We start from the raw sequence: 17,568 nt of genomic DNA, 5'->3' as shown, positions 1-17,568 counted from the left end.
GCACGATGGGGAGCCTTGTGCAAGGCCTGAAATGTCAAACAGGACACGCTCTCTGGGGACACATGCAGCTGCAGGTGTCTGCTCTTTGTCTTTCGCCTCCCACAGTTGCCTCTGGATATGGGCAAAGGCAGGAAACTGAGTCATCCTCCCAAGGCAGGCTCTTCCTTCAACACTAATGAGGGTTTTGAAGAAATCCTTCATCTCCCACTGCCTGTGTCCTTAGGACTGAACTCTACCTGTGATGAAATCAGATGCTTGGGAGAGGAGGAGGAGTGTTAACTGGAAAATACAATGCAGAGGAAACAGCACCTTGCAACAAACATGACTACATTTCATATCTTGTCTGCAGAGACTTTTTGCAAACCTAAAAATTAGACTTATGAGCATACCTCTTTCCTTTGTGAACCATATTTAACCTTGTTTGACATGTATTTACAATGAAATTATTCTACTTTCTAGACAAGTTTTCCCAGGTTTACCCAGCTTTAATCTGAAGCCAATATTCTGACTTGTTTTTCACTTCATCTCTTCTATATTACTCCAACCATTTCACCACAGGTTAAAAAAGAAAAGAAAGAAAATGTTCAAAATTTATTGAGTTTCAAAACAGGAGGGAGAAGAAGGAGAAATGTAGAAATGTTCTGCAGTTTCTCAGATTTTGTGGAAATGTTTATACTCATAGATCCATGTGTTCCTGATTAGACAAACAGCCCTTCTGAGATAAACAACCTAACTATTCTGGAAAAAAATCTTTTAACTGCAAAGTCTCCAGAAGAGAAAAGTTCCTAAGTACTTCTTAGCAGTGGTTTGGAGTAATTGGTGGAACAAACATTTAACAGAAAGTTCAGGCTTTTTTATGCAGAATTGACTTTACCCTGGCTGCAAATCACACGTGATAATTTGGTGGATGTGGGTCTGTTACAAGTGTTATGGGTATTTACCCATCAAAATAAACATAACAAACTGTCTTCTACAGCCTGCAGTCCCTGGTTAAAACAGTTTTTCCTGTTTCATTACTCATATTAAACAGAGTTCTTTGATGAAACCTGAGCCTTATTGGTGGTTCTAGCGTTGTATTATATTTATTATGGTTTAAAAATAACTGTTATACAACACATGTATTGCCAGTGACTGTATTTTTGCAACTTCAATCTACTATGGATGTTTCCAAGGCTCAGTGATCCTCCCACCCACCTCACACTTGCAGGGTGCAGAATTACTGCTTGGTGCTATAGAAAATAGTTATACTGTCATGATTTAATATCAATATTAAATGCTCAAAGATTCTTAGGATGTTTATTATTTTGAATGCTCAGGGAAAAGCAGAAGGGATAATAACAGATAACAGATTTCTCTCTGTTGTCATTCTTTTATTGTCTCAGTTTAATGTGTTTTAATCATAGAGAAAATGTTAGCATGCTACTAAAAAAATTATCGGTGAGTATTGAAAATAAGTACCTATTGGAAAATACTGCGATTAGTCTCTAGTAGAATGTTTTCAGCCTCCTCATGGAATATAGTCCTTTCTCACAGTACAGACACTTCTCTACATGATTTCTCTGTGTGTGTGTGCATACAAGTGCATGAATGTACATGTGTGCATAGTTCTGCTTTCTAAACTTATTTCTAAACTTTCTGCACTAAGGAATAATACATGTGCAGTTTAACTGTGACACATATTTATGACAAGCAATCATTTTACAAAGGGTAGACATTAACCCTTATCCCCGTGGTATGATGACCATGGGTATATGATCTGTTTTCAAGGCTGGGTGCATGGCTATTGATGAGCAGAAGGAAGAGCCTTCCTGCTGAACGGAGCACCTCTGCTAAAAAAAATTGGCTGGTATCAACAGTTCAGCCTCCACATATTTCTTAACACTTTCCTGCTGTTGAGTCACACTGCATTGTAAAATCACCTTGCAAATCAAAAAATTGTGATAGTTTAAACACTTTTCTTTTAAAACAACCTCAGATGCTTATGAACTATAGGCCAAATGTCAAGGTATTTTACTCATCGAGTTAGATCCTACTGAGCAATAGCTGGCATCCTATGTCGGAGCGCTACCCGCAAAAGCTGAAGGCATGCTGTGACTGCTTGAGATCTTCAGCACCTTGCAAAGCCATGTGGGTGTTCAGGGTAGTGTGATTAACCCAAGGAGCAAGAACAAAAAGGAAAAAAGAGAACCAATCTGGCCCATAATCACAGAGCCAGTCAGGTACACACAGCTGTGCACAGTACAGATTGCAGGGTGACACCGGTTCTGTTGAATTCAATAGAAAAATGCTTACTGGCTTTAACAAGGACAGATTTAATCCTAGATCCTGAAATATCTGCACAAACCAGTTAATTTTCAGTATAAAATGTCTAAATGCATGTTTTATCAAGCCACTTTTATGTTTCGCTGGCCCCTTTATCTTGTGTCAACCAAAAATTCATAATACCAATTTTGACTGAAGGCTGGCTTTAATTACAATTTCTTTTACAGGTCTCAACTGCTTTTTGTGTCCTGGGAAATGAGAGCAATTCTTTCTATCATATTCAGAAAGAAAATGAAAAGGTTGGTAAATGTATAAGTAATTTTAACTGATTCATTGATCTGAATACTTTTAAAGTAATACAGTAAGTATTTCTGTCACACTTTGAAGTTAAGCTTGGAGCTCAGTTACATCCCTTAGGGTTATTGTATAGCCATTAAGAATGTGTACCTTTTATCTGGTGCCTTCAATTAATTGAATTTCAAAAATATTCTCAAATGTTTTTAGAAAATCATTTAGTACCTGGAGGACATTCCTGTGTGATTTATTGTTACAGTAATTAAAAGCAGTGAGTATTACACTGGTCACTGTTGGAACTCCTGTCTGCCTTTGGCTATATTTTGGTTTAAGTTAAAACATATAGTGCACTTGAGAGACTTGTGAAGGGAGGTAAGAAAAAAAATTAATTCTTTTCAGATTGCTTCAGAATTTTTGGCACACTTAGAAATAACCTCTTAAAGTGATCACAGTGATATTTACATGATAATTGTATGCAAGCACAATTAAACTTCAACATTAAACAATTAAATAGAGCTTTTCCTGCTATGGTGAATTATTCCTGACTACCCATATTAGTATTCTGTAGTTCTAATCAGTGCCATAAATAATTTTCAGTTTTACACATTCTGCTCTGAAGCAATTATTAAGAACTCTCAGGAAGAGTTAAAACAGCTAATGAAAATAATTAGCAGAAAAAAAATGATGGTTCATCCTGCATTGAAAGATAACCCTAACTAAAAACTACAAACGCTGCTTTAATTGCATCTTTGTTTTCTGAGGCACTCACAGTTCTCCTCTGTAATCCCTTTTGTGCAAGAAGTGATCGCTCACGAGCAGCATTTTGCAGAGCTCCTCACTCACAGGAGGCTCGGTGGGGTTACACCCCCGGCCCACGTCTCTCAGGTTGTGTAGCACAGAGGAAGGAGCTTATTGCTGCACTGCTTCCCTGGAGCTCCACCTCAGCAGCACTGCTCACCTGGCCAAAGTCTGCAGGCTCGAGCAAAGACACAGTGCAGGAAGGAGAACTTGGTGCTACTGACTCGCTTGGTGTCTTCTTGCCCTTTCAGGGTCTTCCAAGAGGCTTGGTTCTGCTTCTAAGTCTATAAAATTATGCTCTTTTCCTGCTAAAAAATAATCCTCTCCACCCATCCACATATTGAGAACACTAAGACAGCCTTAGATATTTCTCAAACATCATCAAAATTTTTTTCTAACACAAAATAAATATCTTCTCAAATCATGGGCTCACAAATGGAATTATAGTAATACTTCTTAGAAGATTCTTGAAAAAATAATCACGAGCCTAAATCTTTGTGGACTACAAAAGACCCTCAGATGACCACACAGGATCTGAAAATAAATGTGGTTTATTAGCTTAGGCATGCATTTATGAATAAAAGTCTGGCTGTACAGATTCTGGCCAATACAGGCCAGTACCAGATAAACATTGCACATTTTAACGTACACACTGAAGTCATTGTTCAAAGTAATAACCTATCCTTTTAATAAACCATCCCCGTTACACAGAAATGCCTAAAGGTTTTCTAGTGTGCATCAGTCTTTTGAACATCACATAATGAATTTAATGTGAGAAAAGGAAAAGAAATGTACCTGTATGGATCCCTGCAAATTAAGATAAACCTTGCTGCTCTGAGGCTACCATATAACTTGGCACCCAAATCAGATGAGGACAAAAATAGTTTCAGTGAAAATCTGATTTCTATCCATGTATTTACTACATTCTGAATTATATTGGCTTTCCTGTGAAATTATTCTAGTTAAGTAAATTATCTCAGAGGTTTCATGATTAAGCTAATGTGTTTCTAGGACCTTCATGGTGCACATGAGTTATGATACATGCATTAGTATATTATTCCTTGACTAGGTGTGATTTAGTAACCTCTACAGGAAAATAAAGGCCAAAAAAGTAAGAGATCAAGCTTCTGTTTTCTCCCATCTGATATCTTAGAAAGTAGGTCTTCAAAATACAGCCATAGTGCTGAAGGAATTGACACTGAAAATTAAATTATATTCTCTTTCTGAATGGAAATATCTGTTGCTATCACCAGAGCTGTTTGTCTAATGACATGGAAAATCAAGGGTTTTAACCACTTGGTATCATTTAATAATGGCCTTTTCACAGCAGAGAGGGCATTGCTCTAGATACAAAAATGAGAAAGAATGCCAAAGAATGCCAGGATAGACAGAACCCACAGCACTTCTACAGTGAAAAGAGCACCTTTTAATAGCTTAAACATTAAAAATGGTTGAAACCTTAGCATTATTGGTCATTTAAACAAAAATAAAAAAGCAGAAAGACAACCTAACATTACAAATTACATGAAACAAGATCTACAAACACTATTCCAGCCTTGGACTCTGGCCCATGGTTTTTTGGGAGTGCTGCCCAAAAGCATTCCCTCCTGTTGCAAGCATCTTCCCAGATTTATCAGTGGCCAGTGTTCCCTCAGTGTCCATCATGTCACTATGGTTGACCTGCATGCATGTCTACTGGGATTCCAGCTCCACTTAGTCTGGTTGCCCTCCTGCCTGGCTAGGCCAGCTTCTGACAGAAGGCCACTGTGCTTTTTGCTACATAGGTCGGAGTGGCAATGGATGGCAATTTCCAAGGTATGCAGGTTGACATGAGCAAATTGCAAAAGACAGACTCGAGTCTGCTCACTTCCTTTAAGCATCACTGAAATAATTAATCTCGTTGTTGATCTCAGGGACCTGAGGTTGTTATATTACAAAAGACCCATATTAATGTACTGTTACTGGTGGTAGCTGTTAATATAAAAAAATATTCTTTGAACCATGTCTTCTGCCCTTGAACATCATATTTCAGGGCAGAGAGGCAGCTGAATCCAGCAGCTCCCCATCCCCTCACCACTGGAGCTCCCCCCCTGTAACTCTGCTGTCGGGAAAAGCAGAGGTGGCCTCTGGCCGAGCACCCGGTGCCGGGATCGGGAAAGGGTTGGAGGAAGTCATTGAGAGGTCCCGGTCCCCTCAAAGGACATTAGCGCCGAAGGGTAGGTGTCACGTCCAGGCTCTGGATGGTGTCACCCCGCTCTGTTATACACGGGCTCGGCCCGGTAGGCAGGCGGCTGGACGGGGTCCCCGGGGGACGGCGGCGGCTGCCCCCGCACGGGCAGGACGCTGGACCGGGGCAGTCGGCCGGGCTCCCAGGCAGCCCGGGGCCGGGAGCCCGGGGGTAGCGCCAGAGGGACAGGCTCCCCGGTGGAAGGGAGGAAAAGTCCAGACCCGCAGTGCCGGGACGAGGACGGCACACACGCCTCCTGTGCTCCCAGGGGGCATCGCAGAGCCCTCGTCCCGCCGGCGGGGAGGCAGCCCTGGGCGGGCAACCAGGGCATCCACGTCTCCGGGGGTTTGTTACTCCGCTTTAAAATGCAAAGGGTCGTGGCATGATTGGCTTTCTGTTTACAAGTGCAGATGGGGAGAAGGCTCGCGTTTTCTTTCTCCCTGAGGTTTCCCCGCCTTGAAAGCTGCAAGGGCAATCCGAGGAGGGAGAAAGGGGAAAGAGAAGAGGATTTCCTAGTTTCAGCATTCATCAGATTTACCCTGTCATTGCACTACAAGGTGCAGCGTGTGTCGAACACTACGAGCACGGGGCCATGCAAATGACACAGGCATGAAAGAACCCTGGCAAGAATAAATCTGTCGATGTACAGATGTTCCCTATTAACGTTACTGTTCAGCCTTGGTGGTTACTGTGGGAAGACACCGGATTAAAAATTCCCATTGCCACCCCACCTCTGCTGAACCTTTCTCCCCACACCTCTTTGTCTTCGCTTAATTAGGTAGGATATTATACTCTCTTTTTCTCTTCCTCTGTCTTATTGAGACGTCTGCCCAGGCTCACGCCTTTAAACAGGAATGATATTGATCCCTCCTCCCCCTTCTGTCAATCCCGATTTGTCCCTTTTCCTGCTGAACAAACAATTAAGAAAAGAAAGTACCGAGCGCGCGGTAGAACTTGTCATGCACAGGCTCCCGCGGGGATCCCGGGCGCTGCGTGGCCCCGGACACCGGGCCGGAGCCCGAAGCGGCCCTGGGCGCCGGGGACTGAGGGAGGGTGGCGGGAGGCTGCACAGCGGGAAAGGCATTTCGGACTGGGAGCTGGCTGCCGGCTCGCCCAGCCTCGGGCCCGCGTAACTTCTCCGCAGGGGAGAGCGGCGGTGGCGGGGGCAGCCTGCGGCAGAGACCGGGCGGGACGGACGGCCGGACGGAGGGACGGGCGCAGGAGGACGGAGGACAAGCGGGAGCAAGGGCTGCTGCCCCGACCTGCTTTCGGCTACCGTCGGAGCCTGCCCCCCCTCCCCGCTCGGCAGCCCCCCAACCTCCGCCCCGGAGGAAGCCCCCGGTGCCCGGGCAGCCCCTGTGGGGCTGCGCCCAGGGCGGGCAGCGACGGCGTAGCCGGCCCGGGGGCGCTGCAGGGAGCGGGTCCTCGGTGCCGGGCTCTGCCGCGCCGCCCCCCCTTGCCCCCTCCCCGCTGCCGGGGGGCGCTGGCCCGGGCAGTCCCCGGCAGCTCCGCGGAGCCCGGCTCCGCCGCGCTGCCCCCGGGCTATGAATAAAGCCGAGGCGGCCGGGGGGACAGGTACAGGTGCCCGTCTCCTGCGCGCAGGGCTACGCCGACGTCCCAGCCCGCCTCCTCCAGCGGGAGGGAAACAAAGACGGCGAGAGAGACAGGGAGAGTTGCCTGTAAGTTTAGCGCCTTTCAGTCTTGACTCGCGGAGATAAATGATAGTTTGGAGGTGCGCGCAGTTAATCACCGCCACGGCTGCCGTACAGCGTGTGCAACCCGCAGATCATTAGGTTAAATGGAGGACATTCGTGTCCTTCCAGAATCAATGCAATTATTGTTGGCAACAAGGACAACAATTGGAGTGGCAGCACTAATTTTACTAACCTGCTATTAATTATGGTGTCCCCCACGCCCCAGATGGCTTTTATAACCCGTGGAAGCAAGCGGTGCTGGCTGCTTCTGTTTTAAAACGGGAAAAGTTGGAAGTGGAGTGCCTGGTCGTGTTGGAAAGTGTTAATCAGTAGGAAAGAGTGTGATCAGTGGAACTATTCACTTGAGCGTCACTCTGGTACAGGGGGTTAGTGAAGTGGCTGTGGCGCCTGGGGACCGAAGGCTCCATGCCGCGCCGCGCAGGTACCGCGCACTGAGACATGTCTGCGTTAGCTCCCCGCAGCTCCCTGCCACGCCAGCCAGCGCAGACCAGAGGAGAGAAACCCTGCCATGGCACAGCCATCGCTACCAGGTTTTAGCCGAAGCCTGGCGTGATCGCAGGTAAAAAATTTCTTCTTTTGGTGGTGATGCTTGTGTGTATGTGTGTGTGTGTGTGTCTCTATGGAAGCGGGGGGTGGAGGGGAGCGGTGGGGCTTACCCCCCCCCCGCCCCCCCTTCTCCTTCGGAGCCTGCTTTAGCAGCAAGGCAGCTGAAAACGAACTGCTGGAGGGAAGAGAAACTATCCGTGATGAATCATTTGGCTTTGTGCAATCTTTACCTAGGACAGAGGGTAAATGTATTTTAACAGATGTGTGTTATTTCTTGGGAAGGGGGTGTGGATATGATATTCAGCGAGCACTAAGGTAAGGTACCGAGTCAAACTTTTTGGATTTTAAGGCGAACTTTAAAAGACACAGAATCTGACCTTGCAAGTAGGAAAGTTTTACATTCGCAGAGAAGTAAGTTGAAGATATTGGCTGCCAGAGAGCTCAAAGGTGGTGGCATCTGAATGCATTCGGGTCTGCAGCACTGGGGGTTCAGGAGCTGAGCAAGGAAATTTTATACAATCTTTGCTTTGCTAGTGAAGGCATAGTTGCAATGCTCTGCACTGAGCAGGTAAATGTGTGCATGTTGTAGGGTCCATCTATAGCCATAGAGAGCTGCCCAGGTCATAGCATTTGTTTCTCTTGCTGAAAAGTTTTGTGTGTGTGCATGTGTGCATGTAAGAGAGAGAGAGAGAGAGAGAGAGAGAGAAAGTGTTGGCTCTAGTTCTTAAGTGTAAAAAGTTAGTAAATACAAAGAAGAGAATGAGCATGTGAGGCCTTTTTGCTTTAATCTAGATTGTTTGCCAAGAGGATTGAAGATTTACAAAATGAAAGCATTCAAATGGATAGCTTTGAACAACTGATTTTACATATAGCTGTAAACTGAGGAAATTAATTAGCAGCGCCTTCTTACGCAACTGTTCTGTTGGTCATCATGGCTCTGCCAATTCCAAGCCATGGCATGGGTTTGTGCAGGTCGGCAGCATCGGCTCGCTGTCCTTCGATTCAGAGTGCAGGAGGTGCAGTTACACCTCAAATTGGCTCAGGAAAAAAAATAAATATTTACTGTCAATAGCAAGTTTATGGGAGCTAACCTGCTTGAAAATGTTGTAAGCTGCCCCGGGTTCCATGTCAGATTCCAAATGGGCAACATGTAGAGCTTCACAGTGTTTGTCAGGCAGTGTCAATGTTGCTTTAAGTCTGTAACATGAAAACAAAGCAAGCTCGACTGAAAGAGCTCGCTAAAGTCTGTTTAGCCCATAAGCAAATTCCGTTGCTGAAATATTTCCAGGAGTGGCAGTAACCCCTCCAAAAGAGAAGGCGATGAAAACGCAGATAGTAAGTGTAGCTGCATTAACTGCCTCTAGATCATGTCCCTGAAGACGTCCATCAAAGCCTGAATCCTGAAGAGGTTCTGTTTTACCTGCTGTGGCCTGTTCCAGGATCACAGGGTTTCATTCTCATTCCATGTTTTTACAATAAAACTTGTATGAGCATTGGCTCCAGATTCTCAGAGGAAAAGCTCATAACGCTGGGAGAGAGACCTGGTTGGGCTTTGGATGGGAAATACCTGCTCGTCTGAGTGTGCAGGCTGGTTCTGACCAGAAGGGAACTCTCCAGCATGTCCTATTGATCGTGATGGGTTTCCTTGCTCAAACTTTGGAGAAAGCAGTGTGTGTGTTTCTTTCTCGAAAGCTGTTAACTGCTTTGTACAGGAAAGGGGCTTTGACAAGGATCAATTTTTATTGCACAGCAAAGACTTGCATTTTCCAAATGCCTAAGGATATAGCCCACAGCATTAAGCGCCTTTGCTTGGATTTGAACAGTGTTACGTTGTTTATGTGCAAGAACCACAAAGGTTATTTTAAATCATTGTGGGGCTTAATGCATGTTTGTGCTCTGGCACCAAAATTCAAGACGAAATATAATTGTGTTGAGTTTGTTATCAACAAAGGGCCATTATTTGTAGACTGTAAGTGAAACAAGACATCAACAGTGGGGGAGGAAGTAATGTCAGCTTTCAGCGTTTAAGTGTTTAAGGTTATTAAGGTTTTTTGTTGCTTTTTCTTTTTGTTTGTTTGTTTTGGTGGGGTTTTTTTAATGACTGCTTTCTAGGGAATACAGATTGGAACTGACACAAAGTTGACCGGGGGTAAAGTAATAGAGCAGGCAGGCTGCAAAGAAAAATGACAAATAATTATCATGATTAATACAGGAAAGTTCAGTGTGAAAATGGGCACCAGAGTATTTGCATGGCGCAGTGAAAGACAACTGTGATATATAAATAGACAAGGACTATAAATATTGAATTTCTCCTTGTATTTTAAAGTTTAATAGACTCATCTAAATATCAAAACCTGTAGTGTACTCTGGGCCACTGCGGAGTTGACATCTGCAGTGGGGGAAAAAAAAAACACACCAAAAAAAAAAAGACCAGGACACCAGGACATTTCCCAAACTGTAGCCTGGAAAACTGGGAGGACTTCTTCAGGCAGTTCTCCAGCTCTCCCAGCTAATTATAGTGCTTTACACCAAGCCGCTCTTGAGATAAGTGCAACTATTTTCTTCCCTAGCACCGGTGAGTTTTATTCCGGAGCTTAAACAAACATCCCCCAGCGCAATGGGCACAGGAGGCAGAGGGAGCAGCACGGAAGACTGCGTGCAGACCATTGTGTAAATACTGGGTGTCTTTTCCTCACAAACAATGCAATAGTCTGTCAGCACGCCGCACAGAAGGAAGCTGCTGGTAAAGAGTCGCTAAAAGTATCATTATACCTTGGCAGCACCGGGGTATAATGCAGGAGGAGGAATAGAGAAGCGCTTCTATAAAAGAAACCCAATGGCAAAGTTATTAATATTCTCAGAAATAAAAAGAAATTAGCATTTCAGGTGAGGAAAGAAAAAGCACTTTCTTCCCATCCAAAAATCAATACAGAATTCCAAACCGATTATTTATGTCATTTGATTCCCTTTCTTTATATGTTTCTCCCGGCTACAGATACTGAGCTGTCAGGATAATTTGCATGTACTGTATCTGATATCTTTTATTTGCAAACACTCTAAAGCGCCATAAAACGCCTCTCGTTGTAGTCTAACTCAATCTGAGAACTAGTATTTTCATCTGTAAATTAAAGCAATTACGCAGCAGATATTATATTATGTGTACTGTGGTCTCCAGATAGTCATCAATCACCCTCAATCGAGCTGTCAGTGTGGGCAGATTCGTTTCTGGGAGGCAGTCTTCCAGCTGGGGAGAAGAAGAGAATATCATCATTAATTAGAGTGTGACCCTGGGGCTATTCACATGTCTGAACCCAGGAATCTCTCTGAGCAAGTCTGCACACCATGGAGCAGCGTTCGACTGCACCAGCAGCCCAGCTTCAGCCTCGGAGCTGACTCCTCCGCTTCCTCCATCCTCCCGGGGGCTGCCTGCTTGCCCTGCCTCGGTGGTACCGGCCGTCGGGGGAGAGGTGCTGGGGCTGCCAGCATCTTCCCCCGACGACCCGGTACCTGCTCCCTCCGAGCGTGAAGCAGAGGGGGGTTGCTGCCTGCTTGTGGGGGGGCGGGTCCCAGACCCCCAGAGGGTAGGGAGGCTGATGGCAGCGGTGGGATGGGTTGGGTAGGAGAGGATGTTGGAAGTTTGAGATGGGATCAAAGTCGTTTTAACGTGAAAAGTCACATCTTTTCCATCATTCCCCGAAAAACGCTTGTAGGGTTTTCTACCTGTAGCCACACGCCTGGAATAAAAGCCGAAAAGAAAAGCAGAATTGCTTATCATGTGCTTTATTGTCAGCGTTAGCGCTAATTTTAACTGTTGATTAAATCTTAAATGAAGACTCAGTCGTGTGTCCCTTCATATGTCTTGTTTGTAATTGAGACTAATTATTACTGTGGGGTGGGAAGAAGCAGCTGCTCATTAATTAATTTCTAATTAAAAGTGCTTACTAGCCTTTCAGTGACTAAGGAGGGTGGGGAAAATAGCTGATACAACATTGATCCTTCAGATTAAAAACATTCATTTCCTTCCTTTGCCCGCAGAAATATATACGTGTTGCAAGCAGGCGTTGCCGCTACCGGAGAGCTTCCCAAACTTTCGCCCCTGTTAGGCAGGCTGAAGGCCGTGCTGGAGAGTCTATTTTCCATGCCAGGGGAAAGGTTCCCGAAAATGAGTGTTAAACTTACAGGCAGGTTAATTTGAGTAGGTTTTGCGTGACGTCAGAGGCTCGGCTCTTTTAAAACAACGTGCTTGTGAGCTGATGCATTTGTATCACTTTTCTTCTTCCCACCTTTTATTTTTCCCCGGGTGCAAAGTATTTATTTTTGCCGTCACGTTTGCCAGCCTTGGAACCTACATGTAACAATTATTTCTGTGTCGTAGCTGTAGCGGGGAAGGTGCTAAAATCGCCGTACATAATTAAAAGAAAAGTTTAAGTTTTCATGTAAATAAATTAAATGTGGTTTTCTGCTTCGTCCTATAAGCATCTAGGGACCTGTGGTTACCAATCAATTGGTACAACAGAGCACAGCCAGGCTACAATAGCGTGCAGATCAGACGTCTCGCCTTGTTTCTAGATAACTGGGAGCCTCTGTACCATGTCCTATCCTCAGTTTGGCTACCCTTACTCCTCTGCACCCCAGGTAAGACTTTTTGCCTACCAACATTAATTGATTGAATTTCAGTCCTTATCGATGCCTTCCGTCCGGGATGAGGGCGGCAGCGATCCTCTCCCGCATGCGTTAGCGGCAAAGCAGATGCGCGCTCCGCAGCTTTCCAAGATGCCCAAGTTCTGTGGCGGGCACCAATTTTAAAATGGGAAGAAACACGCGGGATTTAGGGTGTTTGGGGGTGATTAAAACGCGTGGGAGAGGATTACAGAGATGAGAGGTGTGAGAAGGGGGGATAGAGATCCCCCAACCCCCACCTGCACCCCTCCCCTTTTTTTTCCCTTTCACGATTAAATTCACAGTTTACCAATTAAACACGGACGTACGGAGGTCCGGCCCGTAGAAACAGAATGGGATATTCTAAACCAGCAGGTCAATAACAGATGTGTGCGTGGCTGCTACAAACCTGCAGTCAAAATAAATATGCATGAATGACTTCGAAAAAAAACGTTTAAAAACGCAGATGGGAATCATTGTGCTGCAAGAAGAGAAAACGGTGTAAACCCCAATCTTGTGAAAACACCCCAGGAAAAGTTAGCTTTTAAATGCAAAAGGCCTGAGAAATGTATTATAGAGGATTAAACACCCACAGGCACGGGGCGTTCGGTTGTTGTTGTTGTTGACTCGTCTTAAAAACTGATGAAATACTTGCACCTCTGCTCTTCTCTAGAGCGTTTCTATAACGATTGAAGTAAAATACGGAAGGGGAGGGAGAAGGGCGGGCGACACCACAAAGCTACGACCTGATTTGAAAAAAAAACCCAAACCAAACCCAAACAAAAACCCACCAAACCCATACAATCTAAAAACAACCGAACCCAAATTTGGTTATACTTTGGGAAGTTCCCCCCTCCCTGTGCTCAGCGCCGCTCTCTTTCCCTCCAGTTCCTGATGAGCACCAACTCCCTGACAACCTGCTGCGAGTCCAGCAGCCGGACTCTGGCTGAGACGGGGGCGGCCGCCTCCGCCCAGACCCCGGTGTACTGCCCGGTGTACGAGAGCCGCCTGCTCGCTACCGCCCGACACGAGCTCAACTCCGCCGCCGCCCTGGGGGTCTACGGCGGGCCCTACGCCGGGCCCCAGGGCTATGGAAACTACGTGACCTACGGTACCGAGGCTCCCGCCTTCTACTCCTTGGTAAGCCGCCCCGGGGGATGCTCGCTCCCTCCCTCCCTCCCGCCCGTCGGCCCCGCGCTCCCCCCGTGGCCCCGGGGGCGGAGGCCTCTCGGCGGGACCCCCTCCCCGGGCGGGGGCAGCCCCGGGCGCTTCTCCTCCGCCCCTCAGTGCGGCACGGCGCTCCCCGCGTCCAGCCCCGCGGTCAGCAGCTGTTCCAGCCCGGCGCTTGCTCCTCACGGAAACGCAATTAAAAGTGGTGCCTGACGAGCTGGCGGCCGAGTGCGGAGGGCCCGGCCTGCCGGGCAGTTTAGGGCGACCCAGACCCATCCCAGTCTTGCAAAAAAAATGATGCGCTCTTCCCATACAGTCTTTTTTTTTTTTTTTTTTTTTTTTTTTTTTTTTTTTTTTTCCCTGCACCGTAACAGCGCCAGTTAATGCCCCTATTGATGTCGCTGGCCGCCGCGGCCGAGGGGCCCTCGGGAGGTCCGTCGCGCCGTTCCGGGCCGCGGGGCGGGGGAGCCGGGCGGCGGTGCCGGGCGGGGCCGGGCTCTCCCGGCGGCGGGGGCTGAGGGCGGCGGGCGGTGTCTCTTGCAGAACAGTTTGGATGCGAAGGACGGGAGCGGCTCTGCGCATGCGGGCATTGCCCCGGCGGCTGCCTACTACCCCTACGATCACACCCTCAGCCAGTATCAGTACGACAGGTAAGCGCCATCCCCAGCCCGGCCCCGCTCGCTGCCCTCCACCCCCGCCACCTCCTCCCCGCCATCGCCTCCCCGCCCCGCCCCTCCAACCCCGCCAACCTGCCTCCTCGCCGCTCAGCATCTCTCGGCCCCAGCCATGTCGCCTCCCCTTCCCCACACCGACACGGGGTCCTCCGCCCCCCGGGCGGGCGGTAGCGCGGGGGGCAACCCCTCTTAACAGGGGCGGTAATTATCTTTTCCTGCGCGGAGTCAGGCTTGGGCATCCCGTGTATATTTATTAGTTTCAAACCAGCGCAAACCCCCTTACACACCGTTCCCAGCTCAGAGGCCCATTGGGCGCCGGTGACCTTTCCTGGAGGATGTGCATTAAATATTCAGTCGCAGCCCAGTGTCATCTGCGTTAGATTCCTACAATTTCAGGAACAAAAGGGTAGAGGAGATTACTAATAAAAGGAGTAAGAGGAAATATATTTCTATTAACACTTACACCCTGGGGTCACCCAGACGAATTCTGTTTGGGGACGACTAATGAAACGAGAGGGAAGTGGTATTTTTGTGACTTTGCAAGCTGCTAGGATTTCCCTGCTGCCCGAAATGTTGACATTGACTTTACCGTAAATAAAAACAGGCGGTTCCTTCCCTCCTTCCGCCACCACCGCCAAGGCAGAGTGGGAATTTGCATTGCCCGCTGCTGCTGCTAGCTGAACCTTTCCTTCTTGCTTTCCTTCTTTGGCCTGAATTCTCAAGGCTGGTCTCCCTTTTAAAGCTGAGCTGTCCTCATCCATCTCCCTCCTCTCCGGTCCAGCCACCCTCCGGGGGATGCCGCAGGCAAGCGGCTGGGGACGGGGCTCTGGGACCTCGCGGGGGGCGAGAGCGCGGTGTCACATCCCGGGGGCTCCCCTGTGCCTGCAGGTACGGGACGATGGACGGCGGGACGCGGCGAAAAAACGCCACCCGAGAGACGACCAGCACGCTGAAGGCCTGGCTGCAGGAGCACCGCAAGAACCCCTACCCCACCAAGGGCGAGAAGATCATGCTGGCCATCATCACCAAGATGACCCTCACCCAGGTCTCCACCTGGTTCGCCAACGCCCGCCGGCGGCTCAAGAAGGAGAACAAGATGACCTGGCCCCCGCGGAACAAGTGCTCTGACGAGAAGCGGCCCTATGAGGAAGAGGAGGAGGAGGAGGAGGAGGGTTCGCAGGAAGAGGCGATGAAGAGCGGGAAAGCCGAGGGTACCCTGCTAAAACCAGGCACTTAGCGGTTCGGCCGCGGGGGCTCGGCCGGCAGCTCGCCCCCGGGGCGGGCCTCGCTGGTGGGGGCGGCCGCGGGCCTCGCTGGTGGGGGCGGCCGCGGGGCAGCGCGGCGCCGACAGTGACCGTGTGTCTTGTTTTTGCTGTCCCTTCCCCCGCCCCCGCCCCGCAGAACCCACGGGCAAGGAAGAGAAGGAGCTGGAGCTCAGCGACCTGGAGGACTTGGACGCCGCCGAGTCGGAGAGCTCGGAGTGCGAGCTGAGGCGGCCCTTCCCGCACACGCTCCCGCATCCGCACCCGCACCCGCTCCCGCTCCCGGGCGGCAGCCACCCGCCGCGGGCCGCCGAGCCCCCCGCCAAGATGCCGCCGCCGGCCGCCGCCGGGGAGGAGGAGGAGGAGGAGGCGGCGGCGGCGGCGGCAGAGCGGGCGCGGAGCTGCCTGAAGACGGCGGCGGAGGAGTGCGGCCCCGACCCGCTGGGCGCTCGGCAGCGCGGCTGCGAGTCCAAGATGTGCTTCCAGCAGGGGCAGCAGCTGCTGGAGGCGAAGCCCAGGATTTGGTCCCTGGCGCACACTGCCACCTCCCTCAACCAGGCCGAGTACCCCTCCTGCATGCTGAAACGGCCGGGGGGCTCGGTCGCCGCCGCCACTCCCGCCCCGGTCAGCGTCATCGACAGGCACCAGGATTCGCCGGTCACCAACCTCAGGAACTGGGTGGACGGGGTGTTTCACGACCCCCTGTTCAGGCACAGTACTTTAAACCAAGCCCTGAGCAACACAACAGTTTCCTGGGCTACCACCAAAGGAGCCATTCTGGAAACGGGCGCCTTGGGACGCGCGGTGGGGAACGGCGCCAACGTGCTCAAGGGGCAGCTCTCAAACCTGGCCCACCATGACTCAAACAAAGAGTTTCTGGCGTTTCCCAAATCAGGAAGCAAAATGTTTTGTTCCTAACAGGCCCACCGAGGGGCGAAGGACTTTCTAACGCTTGAAGAGTCAGCAACACTGAAAAGAGACTTGCAAGAGTTTAAATTTAAATATAAAACTTTTTCTTCCTTTTTTTTTTTTTTTTAAACAAACAACATAAACCAGGATTTAAAGTTCAGTTTGCTCAGTTCAACGGAAAGACTTTGCTCATTGCTGTTCTGAACATTTTCTCCTGGCTGCGACTTTAAGGGATCAATGTCGTGAAAGTTATTTAATTCCATGTCCAAAAAGCACGTACTATAGTGTAGACCTACTTAAAAAGTTTACATCCGAAAGTTTACAAACGGGAAATTTTAATTCAGATTTAATTTAAGGCATGCCGACATTAGTTATAAAGACTTTTCGAGAGTTTTTCCTCCTGATTTCCTTGTTAGCATATAATTCACAAACAGCACTTCTACTAAGTTTACACCTACTGCACAAATTTATCTTGACAAAAAAAAAAATATGTTAAAAGGTATGCTCACTCCAATAAATTGTCTGTTTCAGAGGTAACACAAGTGGTGGCGTTTTGCATTGGGCAACAAACAACTTCTGTGTTTCAAATTCCCCCTCGGAGCCGGTCCAGGTAATTCCAAGGACTCTCAACAGGCTGTCGGGAGAGGGGGAGAGAGGCTCAGCGCAGCGCTGCCGCGGGACTGAGGACGGACCCACGGGAGGCACGCTGCGCGCAGGAGGGATGCTGGGCTGCGCTCCGCGCCGGCCGGGCCTCCGCGGGGCAGAGCCGGGCCCCGGCCGCCGCCCGGGCCGGCAGCGGGGCGCCGGCTGCCCGCCGAGGCCCGGCGGGGCCGGGAGCATCCCCCCCTTCCCCCTCCCCTCCTTCCCGAGCTGCGGGCGGGCGGGCGTCGGCCCCCAAGGGCCGGACTCTGCCGCGGCGTCGCCTCCGCCGTGCGCGGAGCAATTGATTCACACGGAAAATTTGATCTTTTAAAGAACCGTTTTAGCTTTCCAGCTCCTCTGCCAGTGCGGAGAATCGCTGATCCGCCATGAATATTTCAGCACTTCAGTAC

General features: G+C 49.1%; 1 protein-coding gene across 5 annotated transcripts; it reads left to right on the top strand.

Annotated features, from left to right (window-relative positions):
• Positions 1 to 6,895: 6,895 nt before the first annotated feature.
• On the top strand, positions 6,896 to 17,120 carry IRX4 (iroquois homeobox 4). Of its 5 annotated transcripts, none has more exons than XM_069004216.1 (7): positions 6,896 to 7,260; positions 7,659 to 7,855; positions 12,412 to 12,477; positions 13,390 to 13,641; positions 14,215 to 14,321; positions 15,234 to 15,574; positions 15,747 to 17,120. In XM_069004216.1, exons 3-7 carry the CDS (start codon positions 12,433 to 12,435, stop codon positions 16,523 to 16,525), a joined length of 1,524 nt encoding a protein of 507 aa, XP_068860317.1. In that variant the 5' UTR covers positions 6,896 to 7,260; positions 7,659 to 7,855; positions 12,412 to 12,432; the 3' UTR covers positions 16,526 to 17,120. The 5 variants fall into 5 exon arrangements, with proteins under 5 accessions (XP_068860317.1, XP_068860314.1, XP_068860313.1 ...); XM_069004213.1 differs by having other exon boundaries at positions 6,897 to 7,260; positions 7,748 to 7,855; positions 12,319 to 12,477; positions 15,747 to 17,119; XM_069004212.1 differs by having other exon boundaries at positions 6,897 to 7,260; positions 12,319 to 12,477; positions 15,747 to 17,119.
• Positions 17,121 to 17,568: the final 448 nt, after the last annotated feature.

This window comes from Aphelocoma coerulescens, chromosome 2 (assembly GCF_041296385.1).
Source record: "Aphelocoma coerulescens isolate FSJ_1873_10779 chromosome 2, UR_Acoe_1.0, whole genome shotgun sequence".
NCBI classification, from domain to species: Eukaryota; Metazoa; Chordata; class Aves; order Passeriformes; family Corvidae; genus Aphelocoma; species Aphelocoma coerulescens.
The sequence above is the reverse complement of the archived record's forward strand: the minus strand, read 5'-3'. Positions and strand labels throughout refer to the sequence as shown.